Source organism: Herpailurus yagouaroundi, unplaced genomic scaffold, assembly GCF_014898765.1.
Source record: "Herpailurus yagouaroundi ecotype Mexico unplaced genomic scaffold, PumYag 267, whole genome shotgun sequence".
NCBI classification, from domain to species: Eukaryota; Metazoa; Chordata; class Mammalia; order Carnivora; family Felidae; genus Herpailurus; species Herpailurus yagouaroundi.
In genome coordinates this window covers 115,604-135,947 of record NW_024412484.1, presented here as the reverse complement: position 1 = coordinate 135,947, position 20,344 = coordinate 115,604, and the positions used below count along the sequence as shown (strand labels likewise).

Here is a 20,344-nt window from a genome sequence, read left to right as displayed (position 1 = left end):
GCGGCCCGACGCGCCTCCCGGCCGGAGCTGTCCCCCAGCACCCGGCCACTCGGCGGCGGCGGCGGCGGCGGCGGCGGCGGCGGCACGGACACTGCCAGGAGGGGCCGGCCATGCAGGAGCCGCTGCTGGGGGCCGAGGGCCCGGACTATGACACCTTCCCTGAGAAGTCGTCCCCGTCGCCGGGGGAGAGGACGCGAGTCGGGTGAGAGTCGCTGGGCATGGGGGCTGCGGGCAGGGGCTGGCTTCCGCCTTGGGCCTTCTCTGACCTTCCATGAGTGTCCACCAAGGGTCCATCCGGTCCCCTCCTGCCCCCAGACACCCTCGTTTTATTTGAGGAGCTGCCCCCACTCCCCACCCCCACCCCCTGTACCGGGCCCAGCCCCCAACTGCCTCAGATAGGGTGAGTGAAAGCCAGAGAGGGCGAGGGGCTTGCCTAAGGTCACACGGCAAGCTTCAGGCGGCAGAAACCAAGCCTCCTCTTCTAGAGAAGAGTGCTCCTTCACCCGTGCCTCCCTCAGCCACGGGGATGGGCTTTGGGGACCGTCCTGGGGAATTCTCCAAGCGAGATGACACTCGGGCTCCGGGAGCTGGCAGTCTGGCCCTGGAGCCAGCCCTCGCCAAGCGCTGCCCTCACAGCCTGAGCGGGCAGCCATTGTTCAGCAGTTGGGGGAGGAGGAACTCAAAGACCTCATCGTTCTGCCCACCCCCCCCCCCCACCAGGGCCCCACAGAACAAGAGGGTGTTCCTGGCTACCTTTGCTGCCGTGCTGGGCAATTTCAGCTTTGGGTACGCCCTGGTCTACACGTCCCCTGTCATCCCTGCTCTGGAGCTGTCCTTGGACCCAGACCTGAGGCTGACCAAAACCCAGGCATCCTGGTTTGGGGTAAGAGCCATGCTCTGAGCTGGAGATGGGCAGGGCAGAGTGAGCAGGGACCCACGAAGCCAGGGACGCCCAAAATCTCAGGCGTGGGGCCCCCTCTAGGGCCCTGGTCTTCCCCCTCCCCCATCCACCCCAATCACGCTGGGCCGCAGGAGGGGCAGTGGGTGAGTGAGGCCAGATGATGGCTCTGAAATAGAAGGAGGAAGTGAGAGCTGAAGGAGAAGGTGTGGGAAGGAACAAGTGGGGAGGTGCCCCTCCAGGTCTCACCCCTGGGGGGGTTGAGGGCTCCCCAGACTGCCCCCGCCACCCATAGCCGGGCTGTCACAGCAGAGCAGACGCCTCTCTGGATGATGGGGGACAGGGCATCAGATGCCGATGGAAAGAGGTGCCAGCTGGGGCGAGGGGGGTCCCAGGACAGAGTGTGGGTGAGTGGAAGGGAAGAGCAGAGGCCCCAAGAGTCCCAGAATTCCAGAATTACAATCTTAGCAGCCTCAAATGTACAATGACAACGTAGTAGCTAAGATAATACCCATTGTGTGCCGAGCACTTAGTATGCGCCAGGGATGTGCTGGATACTTTACGTGAGAGCTGGTTAACTCCCGGGGCCAACCCTAAGAGTGGGTACTCCTGCCCCCCCGGCCCCCCCCCCCCATAAAACAGCTAACGAAACCGAGGCTCAGATAGACCAAGCAATGTGCCCAAGTCACTGACCGGATCGTACTCACTCCACTCCACAGGGAATCCGAGAATCCCCAAGTCTAATAATGTCAGGGGCTTTAGGTTATAGAATACTCCCGTCTGCTATACTCTAGTATCAGACTTTTAAGCGTTCAGCTGAGCAGAACCACCATGGACACACGGCCCCACATCCTCTGCGGAGCAGGCCTCCCTACGGTGGCACCTCTGAAGAAATGGCTATGCACATGCTGCTTGTACACGCCTGGAGATGGGAGGCTCACTACCATTCAGGGCCTGAGTCCTGCACCCCAGGATCCCACGGTCAGCCTGGAAAAGCAGCTGCCTCTAGGCTCTGATGGGGGGTGGGGCGGGAGTGCGGGGTGCCCACACATGTCTGCAGTGCACTCCCTTCCTGCAGTCCGTTTTCACCTTGGGCGCGGCGGCTGGGGGCCTCAGTGCCATGGTCCTCAATGACCTCCTGGGCCGGAAGCTCAGCATCATGTTCTCAGCCGTACCCTCGGCAGCTGGCTACGCACTCATGGCAGGCGCCCACGGCTTCTGGATGCTGCTGCTGGGGAGGACAATGACAGGCTTCGCCGGGGGGCTCACAGCTGCCTGCATCCCGGTAAGGCCAGGACCGCCACTCGCTGCCTCGGCACCGAGTTGGCCCCCGTGTAGCTAAAGCCTCCTGACCCTCGAGCCATCTGGTCAGTGGGGGTTATGTTTGCCAGGGAGCCTCAGTTTACCTCCACCAGGGCAACCCATTTCAGGGAAATCTGGCCCCAGCTGACCTCACTCTGGACTCCCCATAGTTCCTACCCCATTTCCTGACAATCAGGCACATTGCTCAATTGGAGAAAATCTGCACAAAGCAAGGGGGAAAGGGGAAGTGTCTGCCCCGAGCCATCCCTCGGACTCCTCCCACAGCTCCCCACGCGCCATGTCGGGCCCAGGGCAAGCCCAGAAGGGGGCAGAGGAGCCCGGGGGCGGGGGTGGGACCAGAGTCTGCTCCATTTCCCAATCTCAGGCCACCCATTTTCAGAGCCAAGTGCCTCTGCCCACTTGACGGGGAAATGGACTGAGTCCCGGCCAGGATAAGAACCCCACCTGAAGCCCCCGCTTCTCACCTCCCGAGGTTCACAGGGCCACCTCTCCCGTCTCGGGCCGGGCCCCGGACCCTAAACTCTCACCAGAGGCCGTGCGGGCTGATGTGTCTTGCAGGTGTACGTGTCTGAGATTGCTCCCCCGGGTGTTCGTGGGGCCCTGGGGGCCACGCCCCAGCTCATGGCAGTATTCGGGTCACTGTCCCTCTACGCCCTTGGCAAGTATCGTCCAGATGAGCACTGAGCACCTCCTGTGTGCAGGCGGGCGGGTAACAGGGTGCCGCTGCTGAGCAGCCGTGGGTGGAAAGGCGGCGAATGTGCCCCAGAGCAAACCCCGAGCTGGGGGACAAGATACTTGCTCAGCCAGCACTGTGCTGTGTACCTCTAGGCAACGCTCTGCCTCTCTCTGGTCACATGGGAAGCCCATGCGGAAAAGAGAGCAGGGTACATCCGGTTGAGGTGGGGTGGGGGTTTGGAGATAGTAGCCCGGGGCCTTGCCTGCTCCGTCTACCCCGCCGTCCCCCTGCCGTGGCCCTTGAGACACTCCGAGAACCTCCTTCAGGCCAAGCCATCCCTGTAGCCCCTCCTGGTTTAGACCGCGGAGGCCTGAGGCAAGCAGGGTAGGCTTCCTGTAGGAGACGGCCCTGGGACTAGCGCTTGAGGACAGAGCAGGTCGCTCAGAGGCATCGATAGGAGGGGACTGGACGTGCAGCCTGGACGCCGGCCGCTCACCCCGTTGTCACCTCCAGGCCTCCTGCTGCCGTGGCGCTGGCTGGCTGTGGCCGGGGAAGGGCCTGTGCTCGTCATGACCCTGTTGCTCAGCTTCATGCCCAACTCCCCCCGCTTCCTGCTGTCGCGGGGCAGGGACGCGGAGGCGCTGCGGGCGCTGGCCTGGCTGCGCGGGGCCGACACCGACATCCGCTGGGAGTTCTCGCAGATCCAGGACAACGTCCAGAGACAGGTGCGGGAGGGTGGGTGCGAGGCCCTGGGTGGTGCAGCCGGCCACTGGGCCCGAGACTTGGCGGCTCGTCCCGGGGGGGTGGGGGGTGGGGCGGGAGACGGCGGATCCCACCTCCGAGAACGAGGGGAAGGGGGAGGCGTTGCCGCGACCCAGAGCACGTGCTCCGCGCTGCCGATGCCTGGGCACCCAGAGATCCTGACCAGCAAACATCTGCCTTGTCCCACCCGCTCCCCCAAGAGCCTGGGGCGGGCGGGGGTCTGTGGCCGGACCGCCTCAGTGCCCAGGGTCTTTTCCTGGAGGAAGGGAGAAGGGAGTCCAGGGCAGGGTGGGGGCTGCCGGAGGGGCGGGCGCAGCCGCCTCAGGAGCAGCTTCACGTTCGCAGAGCACCCGCGTGTCGTGGGCCGAGGCCCGGAGCCCCCACGTGTACCGGCCCATCGTCATCGCCCTGCTGATGCGCTTCCTGCAGCAGCTGACCGGCATCACGCCCATCCTCGTCTACCTGCAGCCCATCTTCGAAAGCACCGCCGTCCTGCTGGTGAGACCCGGGCCCCACACCGCCCCAGCTCTGCCCCCCCCCCCCACCGTGTCCGCGGGGGCCGTCCCTTACTGAGCACCTGCTCCGCACCTCGGGTCGGGGGCGCATGCGCCGTGTGGAGCCCGCCGGGGTCTCTCCGCCCTTGTGCCCTGCACCTGTTCTCAGAAGAACGTTTGCGAGTAACCTCACGTGTCTTAAGCCCGACGGGATTGCAGAGGAACCCGCTGTATAGAAACGCACAGAGAGCCCTGGGGGGGAGGGGCGCCGTGGACCCCCAGGTTCAGAGCATCTGCCACGCCCCTGCAGACCTCAGCTTCCGCCTCTGTAGAACGGAGATAGCAGAGAGGGGGGCCTCCGTCGGCCCGTCCTGGGCTCAAAGGGAGATGAGATTTAGAGATTAGTGACAGTGCAGTCCCACGAGTCACCGTGATGCCCGGACTCTCTGCTGGCCTTGGGCTCGGGGGCGGGGGCGGCAGTTGCGTGCGCCCTGGCTGAGGGGGCCCGGCTGGGTGAGCAGAGGAAGTGCCTCGCACATGGTACGCGCCGAAGGAGCTGTGGCCACGGCTTGGCGTCTGAGCGCCCTGCAGCGCCGTGTGCGGGACAGGTGGGACAGGAGCAGCAGGCCAGGGTCCCTCAGCCCCCCGTGGCTCCCTCCCTGCAGCCCCCGAAGGATGATGCAGCCATTGTGGGGGCCGTGAGGCTCTTCTCCGTGCTGATTGCTGCCCTCACCATGGACCTGGCTGGCCGCAAGGTCCTGCTCTTTGTCTCAGGTGAGCACCGGCCTGGCCCCTGCACTGGCCCACTCCTCCCGCAGGGGCCGATTGTGTGCCGGCCCACGTGACTGGGAGCCCCGGGGCGAGGGGGGGGGGGGATGGCTGGGTCAGACCTGCCCTGCTGGCCCTGCCCCCACCAGCGCCCAGCACAGGGCCTGGCGGCCACGAGCTGCTCCAGAAAGACCTGCTGGGGCTTGGGTGAGCAAACGAGCCAGTCGTGAGCCACACGGTGGATGTGACAGCAGCTCACACGCGGGCAGGGTCAGAGCTCTGCAGGAAGTGTCCGGTCGCAGACGGGCCACGACGGCGGCCTGGATGAGAAATGGGCCGCACGGGGTGCAGGGTGCTGAGGAAGCACCGGGCTCAGACGGTCCCGGCCCCTCCGAGGGCCACCGGTCTGTCCACAGCCACCATCATGTTTGCTGCCAACCTGACGCTGGGGCTGTATGTCCACCTCGGTCCAAAGCCTCCGACTCCCAACAGCACCGTGGAGCTCGAGAGTGCGCCCTTGGGGGGCACGGAGCAGCCCCTGGCCGCACCCACCAGCTACCTTACCCTGGTGCCCCTGGTGGCCACCATGCTCTTCATCATGGGTAGGTGTGGCAGTGACCCCACCAGGATGGGCGGGGGGCGGGGGCCGGGAGGGCCGAAGGCCAGCCAGAGAGGGGCTGTCTGGGGCTTAGGTGTGGGGGACGTGCCAGGGCACTGGCAGGGCACCGCTGTCCTGGTCTGTCAGGGTGGTTGGGGAGGGGTCTCGGCAGCTCAGTGGAGGCAGAAGAGGCCCCACGTTCCCTGTGTCGGCAGGCTACGCCATGGGCTGGGGGCCCATCACCTGGCTCCTAATGTCTGAAATCCTGCCCCTGCAAGCCCGCGGGGTGGCCTCGGGGCTCTGCGTGCTGGTCAGCTGGCTCACCGCCTTCGCCCTCACCAAGTCCTTCCTGCTGGTGGTGGTGAGTGCCGGGGGCTGAGCTCAGGGCTTCAACGGCACGGCCTCTAAGTGCCACACAGGTCCTCCCGGGCCGGGGCGGGACCAAGCCCAGAAGGCCGCACTTGTCCACATGGCAGTTTGGGTCTCTCAGCATGGATCTCTGCTGGTCAGCCCACATCCAGCTCTGTGCCCGCTTCCCCCATGCCACACACACACACACACACACACACACACACACACACACGGTTCAAACCCCTCCCCGGGCAGCTTGGCCGGTGCCTACCCTGGTGGAGCCAGTGGGTCAGGGCAGGGTCAGGGGAACCCAGAGCGAGCACAGCCCCAGCAGAGAGGCACAGACGAGCTTGGGGCAAGGCAGGAGGGCGTGTGGAGTGCGCGCCCAGCCAGGCTGTGGTGGCAGCACCAGGCAGCGAGGGAGAGAGGGGGGGGGGGGGGGGTCTGAGTCAAGGCTGAGACCAGAGGTCCAGGCCCCAGGTCCAGGCCTGGGCAGGCTGCTGCCCTCGAGTGGAGGAAGTCCTCGGGGCCCGGCACCACGGGGAGGCCGCCCCAGACCTGAGGGCCTGGGGGACGGGACTGGGGGGGAATGGCTAAAGCATTTGCAGTTCCTGCGGGAGGCTGTGGAGCCCAGAGAGGCCCGCTGGGATAAGCAGGAGCGTGCTGGGAGCCCCCGTGTGACCAGGCATTCCCTCCATGTCCCCAGAATGCCTTTGGCCTCCAGGTGCCTTTCTTCTTCTTTGCTGCCATCTGCTTGGTCAACCTGCTGTTCACCGGCTGCTGCGTGCCTGAGACCAAGGGCCGGTCGCTGGAGCAGATCGAGTCCTTCTTCCGCACTGGGAGGAGGTCCTTCCTGCACTAGGTCAGGGTCCCCACCTGGGAGGGGCCAAGCACCGGACGCCGGGCCTCTGTGCTGGCCACAAGCCTGAACCCCAAGCCCAGGGGGCGACAGCAACATGCCATCAGACGGAGCCCAGGACCAGACAGAAGCATGACAGGCCCCCCCCCCGAGTGCGCTTCTGGCCCTGGGCAGGCTGGGCCCCAGCTCAGCCATGCCACACGCTCGTCGGCCAAGACCTGCTGGCAGAGGAGACAGCCATGGGCCACAGGGGAGTACATGGCCCGGGGTCCAGGATGAAGCCGGGGCTGAGCAGGGGAGTACACAGCCCAAGGTCCAGGACAAGGCCCTGCCGGGTGACCCCAGGGCCTTGGCCCTTACTCAGGCTCAGAGGATGCCCCACACAGGACTGCAATGAGGACAGAGCCAGGCAGGGCAAGAGGCAGTGGACGGCTCCACACAAGGACGTCGTCGTGCCACTTTGTTCTGATCACTCAGTCGCCATGGAGCATCCTAGCCACAGGGAGGAAGACAGATCTGCACTTCTGAAAGCTGTGCATGCCACAGAGAACATTCTGGACTCCCAGGCCAGGGCACAAAGCCCAATACAGACCTTCCTCCTACACCCACCCGATCTCTGGGAACAGGGCTCTTAAGTGCCCCTGTCTGTAAACCATGTTCACCCCGTTTGTAAAAGTAAATCAGGCTCTCGGCCCTGGTGGTCTGTCGTAGGTGGGGGAGCCCACGCAGCAGCCAGGCTCGGCCGGACCCAAACTCTCAGCCAAGGCTACCATGGCCTGATGCCCCAGGCAAGGCCCGCTTTGTGGGGTCACAGGGAGGCAGAGAGAAGGGGCAAGGCAGCCTGGGAGGGAGAGCCTGGTCACACGACGGCCCCATCCGACAGGCTCCGGCCCTTCCCGGCTGTGGGGCCTCGACAAGCCGCTTGCCTGTCTGAGATGCTGCCAGCAGACCTGGGACGGGGCCAGCAGCACAGAAGGTCCTCGATAAAATGGCAGTTCCTCCCAGGACCAGCGATCCTGGCCCCCGTACTTACGGTATCAGAGGGAGAAAGGAGCAGGCAGAGTGCGCGAGCGAGCATTCAGACCACGGCCAGGCTTTATTGCTCAGACAAGTTAAACACGGAGCGTGAGCGAGGACCCCAAGAAGGCAGAGTCCAGACCCACTGAGGCAGGAGTGGGCCCTGGCAGCCCAGCCCCTTCTGCCACCCAGACAGACAGACGTTCCCCGCGGGCGGCAGCCCACACGGGCGGGGGCCAGGATCCCCGGCTGCGGGACTGCTCGGCTGCACTCACTGGGAACCTCGGGCACGTAGCATGTCCATTCTTGCCTGTGACTGAGGGGTCAGAGGGCCCTCCCACCTCTGCACCTGCTTCCAGGGCCCCCCCACCCCCACCCCAGCAGACCTGCTGACAGAACGGAGGCGCAACCTTCCGGGACACACAGCCAGCCCTTCCCCTCCTGCAGCAGGGAGAACCCCGCCAGCGAGGCCCCTGCAGCAGGGGCAGGAGGGCTGGGCAGAAGTGACCCCGCGTCCCACTTCCCAGATAAGAATGAGCCAAGAGGGGCGGGCAGGGCCCTTGCCCCTCCTGGGAGGTAGACGGTCTTGTCCACGGCACACAGAGCAGACACACACACACACGCACACACACACTCCCGCCCGCCTGGAGAGGCCTGGAGCCCACAGCCCTTTGAACCCTGCGCTGGCTTGAGAAAGGTGGTCCCAGAGGACCCCTGAAGGCACGTGTCCCACCCGCCGGCCACGCCGCAGGGCCCACGCCCCCCCCCCCCCCGGGGCTCGGCCAGGTCGGGCTCGCTGGAAGGCTGCCGCAGACCAGGATCCCTGTGTGCGTCCCCCGGGACAGTGAGTGCTGCTCCTGCGAGGAACGCTAACGAGCCCCAGGGAGGAGGGCTTCCTCTGGGAAGCAAGGATCTGGACACAGCTCTAGGGGTGGTTTCAACAAAGGGGGGCTGGGCCCGAGCTCAGGGTTCTGAGCAGGGCCCAGCCGGGGGCCCTGGGAGAAGGACGAGTGGGAGCCGGGCCCCAGACCGAGCCTTTTCCACACCAGCCCATTTCTCCCAGCACCGCCCAGGCTCAGCCAGGCCCCACCAGACACGCCTGGCAGCTGGGCGCCGGTCGGGCTGGCGGGGCAGGCAGCGGGCCGAGGGAGAAACACACGGGACACCAGGAACAGTGGATGGAGGGAGGCCGGGGTGACAGTGCGCATCCCCGCCAGGGCGGCTTCCTCAGGCCCCCACACGGGCCAGGCACCCGGTGCGCACAGCTCGTGGTGGTGGAGGCGGCTCTGGCCCCTGCCCAGCTCCCCAGAGACCAGAGTAGGGGGCAGGCCAGCAGGAATACGGAGGTGGGCGGAGCTCGGCCCCGCTGCCTGGGCTCCGGCCACGGCCGACACGGCAGGGGCACACAGACAGGTGGACGAGCAGCCCCACGGGGCAGGGGAGAGCCTGCCCTCCGCGCTTCCTTGGCACCGGGCCCTTGGGGGCCGTGGGGGAGGACCCATGACAAGCATCCCGGAGTGGCCTGTCCGAGGTTCCCGGGAACTGGGGAAGGGGCGCTCCCTAGCCAGCCAGCCAGCCGCTGCTCTGGGCACTCGAGGAGCATCCCGGGACTGCTGTGGGCTCCCACGGAGAGCAGAGCGGCGGGGAGGGGCCTGGGCAGCGGGACGAGGCCGGGGGCAGCACGCTGCCCTGCCCCGAGGGAGAGCCACAGGAGGCTCACCCCACCCCTGCCCAGGTTGCCGTGCCTCCCAGCTCACGCCAGGACCGGCATCCCCCAGGAAGCTCCTCCTGGCCCTGCGGCCCTGCGAGCGGTGTGAGTCCGGACACCCACCCGGCAGCCTGGTTCCAGCGGAGCCGGGCCAGCTGCGAGGGGCGGGGCCAGGCGGGCCGCCCGTGCGCACCCACTGCGGGCTCCGCTCTGCCTCCAGTCCTGCGGCCTGGGTCACCCCGAGGCCCACGCTGCCTGCCTGCTGCCACCGCCAGTCTCCTTGCTGCTGGCCAAGGCCCGGGGCAGGAGACACAGATCTGGAGAGAGGGAAGACAGAAGAGGATTCCAGGTGTAGGGACAGGTGTAAGGGGGCTGACAGGAGCTAGGCAAAGGCTCCTCTTCCAGGCTGTTCTCCAGGGTCAACGCTCCAGGCCTCATCCCTGCAGGCCGTGCTCACACAGAGTCCGAGGGGCGAGCAGGAAGGAGCGGGTCACCTGACCTGCCTCACAGCTCTCCCTCCAGGGTGTCCGTGAGCTTCTCCTCATCAGCCTGCTGCTTCTGCTGCTGGATCCTGGCATAGGAGATCGCGTCGCCCCTGGGGAGACAGCGAGTCAGTGTCACAGGACGCCCAGTCCTCCCACCCACCAGCAGATTCCTGGCCTGTGACCGAGGCTTCAGCTGCAGGGACAGCAGGTATCCCCAGAGACCCTGCTGCTAGGATAGCCGCCTCTAAGAGAGGCACAGGCTGCCCGGGATCTTGGATTCAGAGTTGCAGCCCGGGCTCTGAAGCAGAGGGCGGCAACTGACTGGGACGCCAGGCGTGGGCGCTGGACGGGAAGAGGCCCTGCCGAACCACAGACCTGCCATCCCCACTGTCGGCTGTGGCGGGGCACAGCCAGGCCACCAGGAAGTCCACCAACCCTCCTGCTCTCATTCCCGTGAGCGGCAAACACCCTGGGGACACTGATGAGAGTCACTGACAACTGCCGTGCCCGTTCCCACCAGCGGACACCAGGGGCCCCTCCTGGACCCTCCGCACTGAGAAGACTACAGGAGGTAGGATGTGAAGATCCCTCCCAGGGGCTGGGAGAGGCAAACGCACTTTTTGCCCAGAGCCGAGAGTCCGTACAGCACCCCAGTGGCGAAGGCGATGGCGTTCCCCAGCAGCGTGGTCAGGGTCAGGCTGATGACGATGGGGACGATGGCCATCCTAGGAGAGAAGCCCAGGTCAAGGCGGTACCCCTGCCCTGCGGCTGCCATATGACTTCCAGGCTCCCCAGACTAACCCAGGCCCCCCCTCCCAGAGAGCCAGGTGCAGAAAGGGTCCCCAGAAATCAGTCCAGACACAGGGTCACGGCCAGGCTTCAAAAAGTCCTTAGACACCCGTGCGCTTGTCTGCGAAGTTCCGTGTACTTTCTGAGGCGAGGACCCAAGCCTTCATCAGACCTCTGGAAGGGTCTGTGGTACACAGAGTAAAACAGCGCTGGGGTCATCCACCCACCCCTTCGGGGGACAGGCCGACCCGAAAATCTCCTGTCAGTTCCTCCCTAGCGGCTTTGTGACGGGCCAAGTTCCTGAACTCCTCCCGTGTGAACTCCACACACAGTGCCAGGAACAGCATCAGCACCAGGTAAAGGTCAGCTCTTCGTGGTGCAGTGAAACCAGCCTTATCTCAACAAGAGAGATCCCAGAGCGTGAACCGCACAAGGCAAGGGGTTTCCTTCTGGTCCCCGCCACGGTTGGGCGCCCCCTGGCGGCAGGTGTCCCCTCTGGCTCGAGTGTCCATGGGCTGACCCTCGATTCCGGCTGGGATTTCCAGACCCCCGTGGCAGTGGGTTAACTAGGCCAGGGAGATACCGCAGCTGGAGGACCAGCGCTCTGTCCCGTCGCTTCCCTGGGCGAAGCCGTCTGGCCCAGCAGCCGCACCCGCCCACGCACACCCCGCACGCTAAGGCGAACACTGGGCCGCCAGATGGGCCCCCGCAAGTCCGCCTGCCTCTCTACTCAGGCGGGACATGCGATCGTGAGGTTTTGCTGTGCTTATAAAATCTTTCAGTAGTAAAAGAATAATGGGAATTAGAAAGAAAAAAAAAGGCCAAGGGGGAAACCTTCTATCAACAAAATTAAAGGGAAACCGGCTGGAAAGATGTCTGAGAGAAGGAGAACAAAGGGTTAAGAAATCTTCACTATAGGAAACACATAACTTGCTGAGTGAAACATTGAGACGCCAGTAGGTAAGAAGTAAACTAGAACATTTTCAGGAGAGAAAATGCAATTAGTAAAAACGTTCAGAAAAACAGCTCAATTCTTGTCAGACACGAGACGGGCAGCACCAGCGGGGTGGAGAGGAGGCAGACACCCTGATCGCCTCTTGGGAAAGCAAGTCAGTCACATATTGAAATCTTTCCAATGACTAACCCACAGCCTAACAAGTCCATGCCCGAGGAGAGATCTATCCTAGGGAAAGCACCACAGGAAAAGTTCTGCTCATCGCTGTTTACTGTGGTTTGATTTAATCCGTACCACTGTTTACAGAGGAAGAAAGCATGACACAGGGAGTGGAATGAATATTCCTGTCAGTAAAAGTAATCTTATGAAGTCTCTACCGGTGGTCCTGAAAACGTTTACGTCGCGGTATTAAGTGAAAACGAGCAGGACACAAATTTACTTCTAACGGTCACACTGTGTAAGAAACAAGTTTAAAAAACCTGCAGGGGTGCCTGGGTGGCTCAGTCAGTTGAGCATCTGACTCTCGATTTCAGTCCAGGTCATGATCTCACGGTTTGTGGCATCGAGCCCCACACTGGCCTCTGCACTGACAGTGTAGAACCTGCTTGGGATTCTCTCTCTCCCTCTCTCTCTCTCTCATTCTCTCTCTCAAAGTAAATAACTTAAAAAAAAAAAAAACTATTAAAAAAAAAGGTTTTTAACGGACAGAAACATACCAAAATGTTCCAAGCAGTAAAGCTTTAATGTTTTCCAAGTTGTTTTCAGTAAATGTATATTACTGTTAGTATTTTTAAAATACAGATCAAGGCAAGGGGCACGACGGCAGATAGTATTTTGTGAACCTCTATTCCTCTGTGGTTTAGACCCAGTAGGAAGCGGCTCTAGAATGCAACGCACATCTCCTGCTGTCAAAGCAACTGGCCTCCACGAAGGGAAAAAACCCTGGAATAAAGAACTCCACATTTATTTAATTATTTTTTTAAAGTTTACTTATTTTGAGAGGCGGGGAGGGGCAGAGAGAGAGAGGGAGACAGAGAGACAGAGAGAGAACCCCAAGCAGGCTCTGAGCTGTCAGCACAGAACCCGATGTGGGGCTTGAACCCACAAAACCATGAGATCATGACCTGAGTGCAAATCAAGAGTAGGACGCTCAACTGACTGAGCCCCCCAGGTGCCCCAAGATCACCGCATTTATTGCTAAAGATAACCTAAATCGTGGTAACCACTGCCATTGCTGTCGGAAGCCGCGAAGGGCCTCCTGCGCACCAGCACTGTTCTAGAAGCTTCCATGCATGGGACACACCCTGAAATTCGTTCAACCTCATGACTCAGGTGGACAATGCCCCACAGCGAATCTGCGGTTAGAACCAGGAAAATCGAGGGAAGCCCACTGGCAGGTAATATTTTCTGTTCTGCGACCTGCCTTCGTGCCGGGGCGTCGGGATGGACCCCTCGTGCAAGGCTGCACAGAAGCACATCGCTGGGCCTACCAGGGTCGATTTAACAACTCTCAAACCCCGGGCCAGAGGTCCAGGCCCCGCTCACTTTTCTCTAGCCCGTACAGGCTGCAGGGCACGCACTCTCCCTGCGGAAGTGCGGGCGGCCACGGCTGTGGGCTCACCCCCCAGACGCAAGGTCACACGCCACCCCCACCGTCGGAGGAGGACTCTGCACGAAGCCATCGCAGCCTCGCCCTCCCCGAGAGGTCCCCCCAGGCAGGCCCGCTGGCCATCGCCTGCCCTTCAGGTCCCTGACTCTGGGAACCCGGGTCGGGGGCCCCGGATGGTTAAGTCCCCGCACCGTCCAGCCCCACCCGGGGGCCGCGCACCCGCAGTAGAAGACGGCCTTCTGCCAGGAGCGAAGCCGGTCCACCTTCTCCGCCACCGTGTTGGCAAACTCGATGAACTGGCAGCAGAAGGGAGCCTCGCAGAGCAGCAGGATGAAGGCGTTCATGCTGGAGGGCGGGGAGAGAGGCTGGTGGGCTGACAGGGTCGGGGAGGGGCGCCCCAATGCCCACCGGAGTGCCGCTCCCCCTCCCCCAGCTCCCCCTCAGCGCCTCTGCGGAGCCGCTCCCCACCCGAGGACCAGAGCCTTCCCTTCACCCCTCCTGTCTCGGAAGGTGCCCCTCAGCTCTGGCCGCCCCTCGGCCACCCCGTTACCGCCACGGTCACCGACATCGTCGTCTGCGCGGGGAAAGCTGTCCCCGGCAGCGGCTCACCCATCAGGACGGCCAGGAGGAGGTCATCAGCCCACAGCAGTCACTGGGGGCTGACCCCTGGGAAGCCCACACGGGGAGGAGGGCACCTAGCAAGCCCCGTACCCTGCCCCTCCTTCCTGTGTTCCGGCTGGGGACAGCGAAGCCACGGAGACAGACCGAGGGGGTCTGCTCCAGTCTTTGTTCTCCACGGCTGGGTCACGGTCACAGACGCCGGGCCCTCAAAGAATGCCACAGCAAGCCTGCGTCCACCCCAAGCCTCGGAGGAAAGTGCCCTCATTACCTACCAGGGACAGAACCCAAGCTGAGGTGCCCCGGGAGCCCACCCTGAGCCCAGAGCAGGGACTCTGCACAACTCACACGCCCCCTGCTACAGGCCAGTCCCCCCAACCCCCCCACATCCAGGCCGGCCGGTCTCCTGACTGCCTCTGGCCAGCACAGGCCTCCGGGCCCCGGCCCCGCTCCCACAGGCCTTACCACTGGCCTGAGTTCCCTGAGGGCAGGGTCCCACCCTGTCCGCCTCTGTGTCCCTCCCAGGCCAAGCCCCACGTGGGCACCGACGATGCTTGGTGCACAGCCACTTGTCACGCGCAGAGTGGCTCAGGCACGGCCAGAGTTTCACTGGCTGATTCTCACCCCACCCCCTCCGCCTTCCCTTCCAACGGGGATCGGGCTACCCAGGCAGGAGGGGGGCAGGGAACTCACCTGGGCCCTTCTAGCCCCTGGTCCCACACCAGCTCTAACCTGCCCCGTCTGGCTTGCCCACCTCCGACCTGGAGCTCCCAGCACCTGACTCCAATCCCACCAGACACCAAGCCTCCACCAAGCCTCCTCCAGCAACCCTGATGGCCCCCGAGCTCCCACAGGCCAGGCCCCTGGTAGCAGACACAGTGCCTGCAGAGTCTCACTCCGTGGACACTCGGGAGGCATTTGTGACCCCGGCCCTAAACCCAATGGAGGCCTGGGTGAGTGTCCCCCCCCCCTGGCCTGGCCCTAATGAGAATCAGGACAAGTGAACACGGCAGGGTGGAAAGGAGGTGAAGACCCCCGCGAGGCGACCAGAAATCCACGTGCCCGCAGCCCCATGGGGCAGGACAGTCACGGGGCTACTCACATCATCCACACGCCGGCCGCGATGTTCAGAGGGTGGATGGTGACGCAGTTGAAGAGGCCCGAGATGGCGCAGGCTTGGAAGCAGACAGGAGCCGGAATTAGCAGGCAGGAAGGGACAGAGCCTGCCAGGGAAGACCCCTGGCAGACCCCTTCCGACACCCAGCACTGCACGCTGCCATCTGAGACAAGCGAGGTCCCTGTAAGTCCCCCACGTCGTGGGTGAGGACCCAGACTGGGAGAGGCGAGGCAGCTTGGCCCAGACCCCGCGGCAAGGGTGCGGCCGGCTGCGAGGGCATCTCACCCTGTCTCCAGCCCAGGGCCTGGAGGGCCGGCCTCCGCACCCCAGCTGTACCAATACCCGCCGCAAGGCATCGAACGTGAAAAAAGAGGATCTCAGGCCTCAGGTTCAGGCAGGCGTCACCATTCACAGGGCTGGCCACACAAGAAGCCTCTGACGCCAAAAACGAGGCTTGGATTTTGCTGGGGCGAGGCCTGCTGCCCCTCCGGGAACAAAAATTGGGACCAGGAAGACCTGGGTCACAATCCCAGCTGTGACCTGCACACCAGCTGAAGAACCTTGGGGACGTCCTCGTCACTTTTTGAGGCCTGTTTTGTCCCCTGAGTGCGGGCAAGTGCCACAGCCCGGCCCAGCCACCCCTGAAACACCAGGCCCTGGAAGTGGCTTCTCCGGGGTCCCAAGTGTGGAGCCTCACCCAGCGCTCCCAACCGCACCCCGAGGGGTGGGTGTGCCACACTCCCCTAGCTTCTCCCTACAGCCAGCAGCCCAGCTTCACCAAGAACCGGGCGGTTCCCAGGCACAGGCTCCCAGCTGGAAGCAAAGCCCTGCCCAGGGCCATAGCTGGGGTGGGACTGGAAGCTGGGCCCCGAGGCAGCAATCAGCAGCCAGTCCATTAAACTTGCAGCAGCTCGCCTGGCACCTGATCCCTGCCTGGGCCTGGAATTCTCCTGCTGTTCTCCCGGGTAACCCTATACGGGCTGCAGGGGGAGGATGAAACCAGACGAAGTGAACCCAGACTGCAGGGGGCCTGCCCTCATGTGGTCCCAAGGTCTCCTAGAGGGACGGAGGTCCTTTCTGCCTACTAGCGGCACTCAGCCTGGACACGTCCCATTAGCCTCCAGGCAGCAAGGTTCCCCGGAGACACAGAACACAGACCTGAGTGCCCACAAGACAATGCCCCTGCTGAGTCAGTACTTCTCCTCCAGCTCTGACCCTGCCCCCACTGTCCCACCAACAGCCCACCTTAGGGGAGGACTAGGTTTCAACCCAGGAAGAAGGCTGCAGCAAGGAGTCCTTTAACAATCCAGCCCGGAGGGTGTCTCACCCCTTGGAGATCCGGACGTTCTGCCTAAAGTGACCAGCTGGAAGCACAGCCCTCATCTGAATTCCTGTTTCATCACTCAAACTTTTTTAAGATTTTATTTTTAAGTAATCTCTACACCCAATGTGGAGCTTGGACTCACAACTCCAAGATCAAGAGTCGCAGGCTCTACTGACTCAGCCAGCGGGGCGCCCCGCATCGCATCCCTAAAACTCTTGCCTTGCACCCCACCCTGCGATCTCCTATTTGGTACTTGCATAACAATCACCTCCCCCCAAATACTCAGGTGAAACCGACCCAAGTTTCTCCTGATGCTTCTGGAGTAGCCCCAACACCATGAACTCCTGGGGCGGCCCAGGTACCTCACTTTAAGAAGCACAGAACGGGATGGGAGACCAGGGTTAACCCGGGAGCCAGCAGGGCTGCTGAATCCAAGGCAGAGGGAGGGTGAGGGCCCAGAGGCCACAGGCAGAACCTTTCCTTTCTCCACCACTGGCCCCCTCACCCCCTACAGGACCCCCACTCTAGCCTGCAAGGAAAACAACTAGCCACACTTGAGAGGATCCTATCTAAAGCCTGATCCCGAGCCGCCAGTCTCTCCTACAAAGTCAAAAAGATGCTTGCTCTGACAGCAGTGACAGGGACTCAGGGGCCTTTTTGGGATCTGCAGAAGGGCCTGTCCCATGATCACCTCTGGATAAGGGTGTGCCCTTCTGCACAGCACACGCCTAACCCTGCACCCCTGAACTTCCTTCCAGCACCCAGCCACCTGGGACGACTGTGGGACAGGCAGGGGACCCTGAGCAGTGTTCCCTCCGGCCGACTTGATCAGGATCTGCCCTGCTCCCGCCCTCTGTGCCAAGCGGGCACCGTTCAAACCCACTCCAGTGATTCCCAAAGGTGAGGGCCGCAGGACAGGACAGCAGACCATTCGAACAGACCAGACACGTATTTGCCACATGAGCTTCATTTTACTCCTGCAGCAGGTCTGCCTTCCTAGCGGTGTTCCTTGGGCGGGGTGCTAAAAGAGCCTGGCTTCCGTGCAACTTGAGGTCAAGATGTGTGTCGGGATGGCGCTGGGGGGATATGAAGAGGGGAGAGGAGCGGTGGCCGACGCAGAGTCGACAGCAGAGGGAATGCACTGGCCTCGGAGTGGACAGTGAGGACCCAGATGCTCACTGCCCGGCCCTCCCTCGAGGACTACTTGTGCCCGGGCACCACCCGCCCATGTTTAAACAGCCTTGGCCCAAAGGTTAAGGGGGCCTCCGCCCGCGCCAACAGGTGAGGCTGCCTCCCGGCCGGGCAGTGCTGCGCTCTCCCGGCAACATACGGGAGGTCTCGGAAAGCCCCCGGGGCAGAGGCCGCACGCACCGTCCCGGCGCTCAGATGCGGCGCGGGGGGGCAGTAACTCGGCCACGGTAGTTCACGTTCCCTCCTGGAATGTCCCCAGCGCCGCCAGCCCAGCCGCGGGCCCCGCGGGAGCCCGGGCCGCGGGGCCGGGGCCATAGCAACCGCCAGGGCGTCCGCTCCGCGCGCGCCCACCCACCGCAGACCGCCCCCCGCCCCACCAGCCCTTCCCCGCGGGGGCGCGCCGGAGGGGCGGGGCCGAACACGCATGCGCGGTGGGCGGCGAGGCCGACCCCTCCCCCGGGCCGGGTACTCACAGACGGCCCCCAGCACCCCCGACAGGCGACACAGCCAGCGGTACCACCACGTCATGCCCTCCTCCTGCGCGGGCGGCGCGGAGCCGACGGACGCTGTCGACGCCCCGCCCGAGCCGCTCATGGTGCCGCTGTCTGGCGCAGCCCGCCACGCTCACAAAGGGCTCCGGAGCCGGCCGCGTTGGCCCGGCGCGCTGCCTTGTGGGAGAGGCGGCCGCTCATTAGCATAAGGGGCGTGGCTCGCAGGGCGGTGGCGGGTGCGCCCGAGGGTCTCGCGCTGATCAGCATAGGGGGCGGGGCCTGGCGGCACCCGCCCCCCCGGGTGGTCAGGTCTTCCCAGCCGGACCAGCACAGGGGCGGGGCCTCGCAGAGAATTAACGAGTGTGCCAGCGTGGGGGCTCGTTCTCGACCCCACGCTCCCTCGTCCCTCCTTCTTGGGTAGAGAAAAAGAAGACCGCCACGGGTGGCGTGGGGCTTGTTCAGCTCAGTATTGGGTCTAGAGCCCTGCCGCTGCCAGGGAATTCCGGCAATGCCCTGGGGTGGGTTTTCAAGGCAGATTGGACAGGTTATGTGAAGAAAAACGCTACTCAGACTGCACATTCCGTTTATTGGTACAGAGGGACTTGGTGACTGCCTTTCCAGACAGAGTCCAGACCCTGCCTCCCGCCGCCTAGCCTTTTGCATGTTGGAGGAGGCCCTAAAGGAGATACTTAAGATTGGACGGAATTCAAATTGGAAAGCACTCAGAGACCAGAGTCAACCCTCTGGGGCTTGCCAGGCACCTAACAGGTGCTCATAAATGTCAAGTTCGTTTCTTTCCTTTCCAGAACCTGGAGGAGACATCCTACTGTGCACGCAGGGCACTGGAGGTTTGTGCTTGGAGAGGAAGCTAGGGTACGGCCCAGCCAGGTTCTTGCACTCGAGATCCGAGGGTCCAGTACAGGCCCCACAGGCTAGCGCCCGCCTCCATGAAGCCCTGGCTAAACTCCATCTCAGCCTGGCTTCCCTCGGACTCCCAGTAGAGTGCCTGCTGCCCACGGAATGTCATCGTCTTCAGGCTGTGGATGTCCCGGATCTGAGGGGAAAGGGGCAGCCCCAGAGGGCCGGCCAAAAACGATAGCTAGCATTTATGGTGCCTTTAATGTACAAGGGACCATACACTCAGGGCCACACACTTAATCCTCACACAACAGCCCTGTCAGGAAGCCACTACTATTCTACCCAGGAAACAGGTTCAGAGAAGTTGTATTACTTCCCCAAGGACACACAGCCAGGATGTGAGAGATGGGTTCTGAGCCCAGGTCTGTCTAATTCCAGAAGCCAGGTTGCCTCCAGCAGGGGAGCTGACACTTTGCAGAGGGCAGTTCTCCCAGAACACACAGACCTCATGGGAGGAGGGTTTGATCCACTCTTCTGGAAAAGTTATATCAGGATCTAAAACCATGCTTGAGTTCTGGGTTAACTGTCTACATCAGAAAAGGTCTTGTCTATTTCACTCCTGTGGGGAGCTCAGTAAACATCTGTTGGTGAGTAAGTGGAGGAAACTCTTCTCTCTCATTCTTTCACAAATGATTTTGAGGTTTGGGGGCAAAGTGGGTACAGCACCCCCAGTTCTCATCCCCAGGGACAGCTGTCTAGACTCATAGCAAAAGTCAACCCATTCTTGTCCCCATCCTGGTAGCCTTACCAAGATGTGGCTGGCATCAGTGCCTGTGCCCACGCCGGTGACCAGGGCATGGATGGCAATGCGGGCCCGTGGAGCCACATTGATGAAGATGCGGCAGCCCCCCAGGCTCCTCCCACGTGGACTCATCGAGGGGCTCACGATTTTACCCCAGGGTCCAAACAGCTGCATATCACACTCTGCAGAGGAGAGCAGGTGGATGGGCTGGGTGTGGGCCACTTCAGGACCTAGCAGCCCTGGGAAAGACCACTAATGCCAGAGGCCAGGGCGGCTCACAGCCAGGGGGCAGTGAAGGGGGGCAATATGGCATTGTGGTCAAGATCGGGTCTCCGCCACAGAAGCCCTCGCCGAACCCCACCTGTACCACTTTCTGCTGTGAGACCCTAGGCGAAGGCGTTAAATGCTCTGAGCTTCAGTTCCCTCCTCTGTAAAGTGAAGGTAACTGTCACAAAGGCCATTGACATTAGGAGCCCACGGGAGCCCCGCCTGCCTGTGCCTCCTGCCCGTGCCCCTGGTGAGGCAAGAGCCCATGTGCGGGAGGGAGGCCAGAAGAGAGGAGCCTGGGAAGGGGCGGCCCGCCCTTGAGCACTCAATGCCTGTGCTCAGGCACCAAAAAGCTACTCGCTGAGGGGCGGGGGGGGGGGGGGG

General features: G+C 63.0%; 3 protein-coding genes across 11 annotated transcripts in view; 1 reads left to right on the top strand and 2 right to left on the bottom strand.

Moving 5' to 3' along the window:
* The first annotated feature begins 8 nt into the window (after positions 1-8).
* Positions 9-7,430, top strand: SLC2A6 (solute carrier family 2 member 6). Its single transcript, XM_040461520.1, has 10 exons — positions 9-202; positions 721-883; positions 1,977-2,183; positions 2,780-2,879; positions 3,411-3,622; positions 4,005-4,157; positions 4,819-4,927; positions 5,338-5,523; positions 5,735-5,880; positions 6,577-7,430. The coding sequence occupies exons 1-10, from the start codon at positions 111-113 to the stop codon at positions 6,730-6,732; spliced, it is 1,524 nt and encodes a 507-aa protein (XP_040317454.1). The 5' UTR covers positions 9-110; the 3' UTR covers positions 6,733-7,430.
* Positions 7,431-7,801: 371 nt separating this feature from the next.
* On the bottom strand, positions 7,802-18,230 carry CACFD1 (calcium channel flower domain containing 1). 3 transcript variants are annotated; one of them, XM_040461523.1, is made up of 6 exons: positions 18,016-18,230; positions 15,013-15,085; positions 13,512-13,637; positions 10,557-10,664; positions 9,954-10,049; positions 7,802-9,771 (listed from the first exon to the last, which is right to left on the bottom strand). In XM_040461523.1, exons 1-5 carry the CDS (start codon positions 18,134-18,136, stop codon positions 9,959-9,961), a joined length of 519 nt encoding a protein of 172 aa, XP_040317457.1. In that variant the 5' UTR covers positions 18,137-18,230; the 3' UTR covers positions 7,802-9,771; positions 9,954-9,958. The 3 variants fall into 3 exon arrangements, with proteins under 3 accessions (XP_040317457.1, XP_040317456.1, XP_040317455.1); XM_040461522.1 differs by having other exon boundaries at positions 7,802-10,049; positions 18,016-18,229; XM_040461521.1 differs by lacking the exons at positions 9,954-10,049; positions 10,557-10,664; positions 13,512-13,637; positions 15,013-15,085; positions 18,016-18,230 and adding exons at positions 15,883-15,888; positions 17,071-17,340.
* A 369-nt stretch (positions 18,231-18,599) lies between these two features.
* Positions 18,600-20,344, bottom strand: part of ADAMTS13 (ADAM metallopeptidase with thrombospondin type 1 motif 13) — a 37,314-nt gene continuing 35,569 nt past the window's right edge. For all 7 annotated transcript variants that reach the window (XM_040461489.1, XM_040461488.1, XM_040461492.1 and 4 more), the window contains 2 exons: positions 19,700-19,875; positions 18,600-19,087 (listed from right to left, as the gene is read on the bottom strand). In XM_040461489.1, coding sequence (XP_040317423.1) covers positions 18,902-19,087; positions 19,700-19,875 — 362 coding nt within the window. In that variant the 3' untranslated portion in view covers positions 18,600-18,901. The remainder of the gene's footprint in view (positions 19,088-19,699; positions 19,876-20,344) is intronic.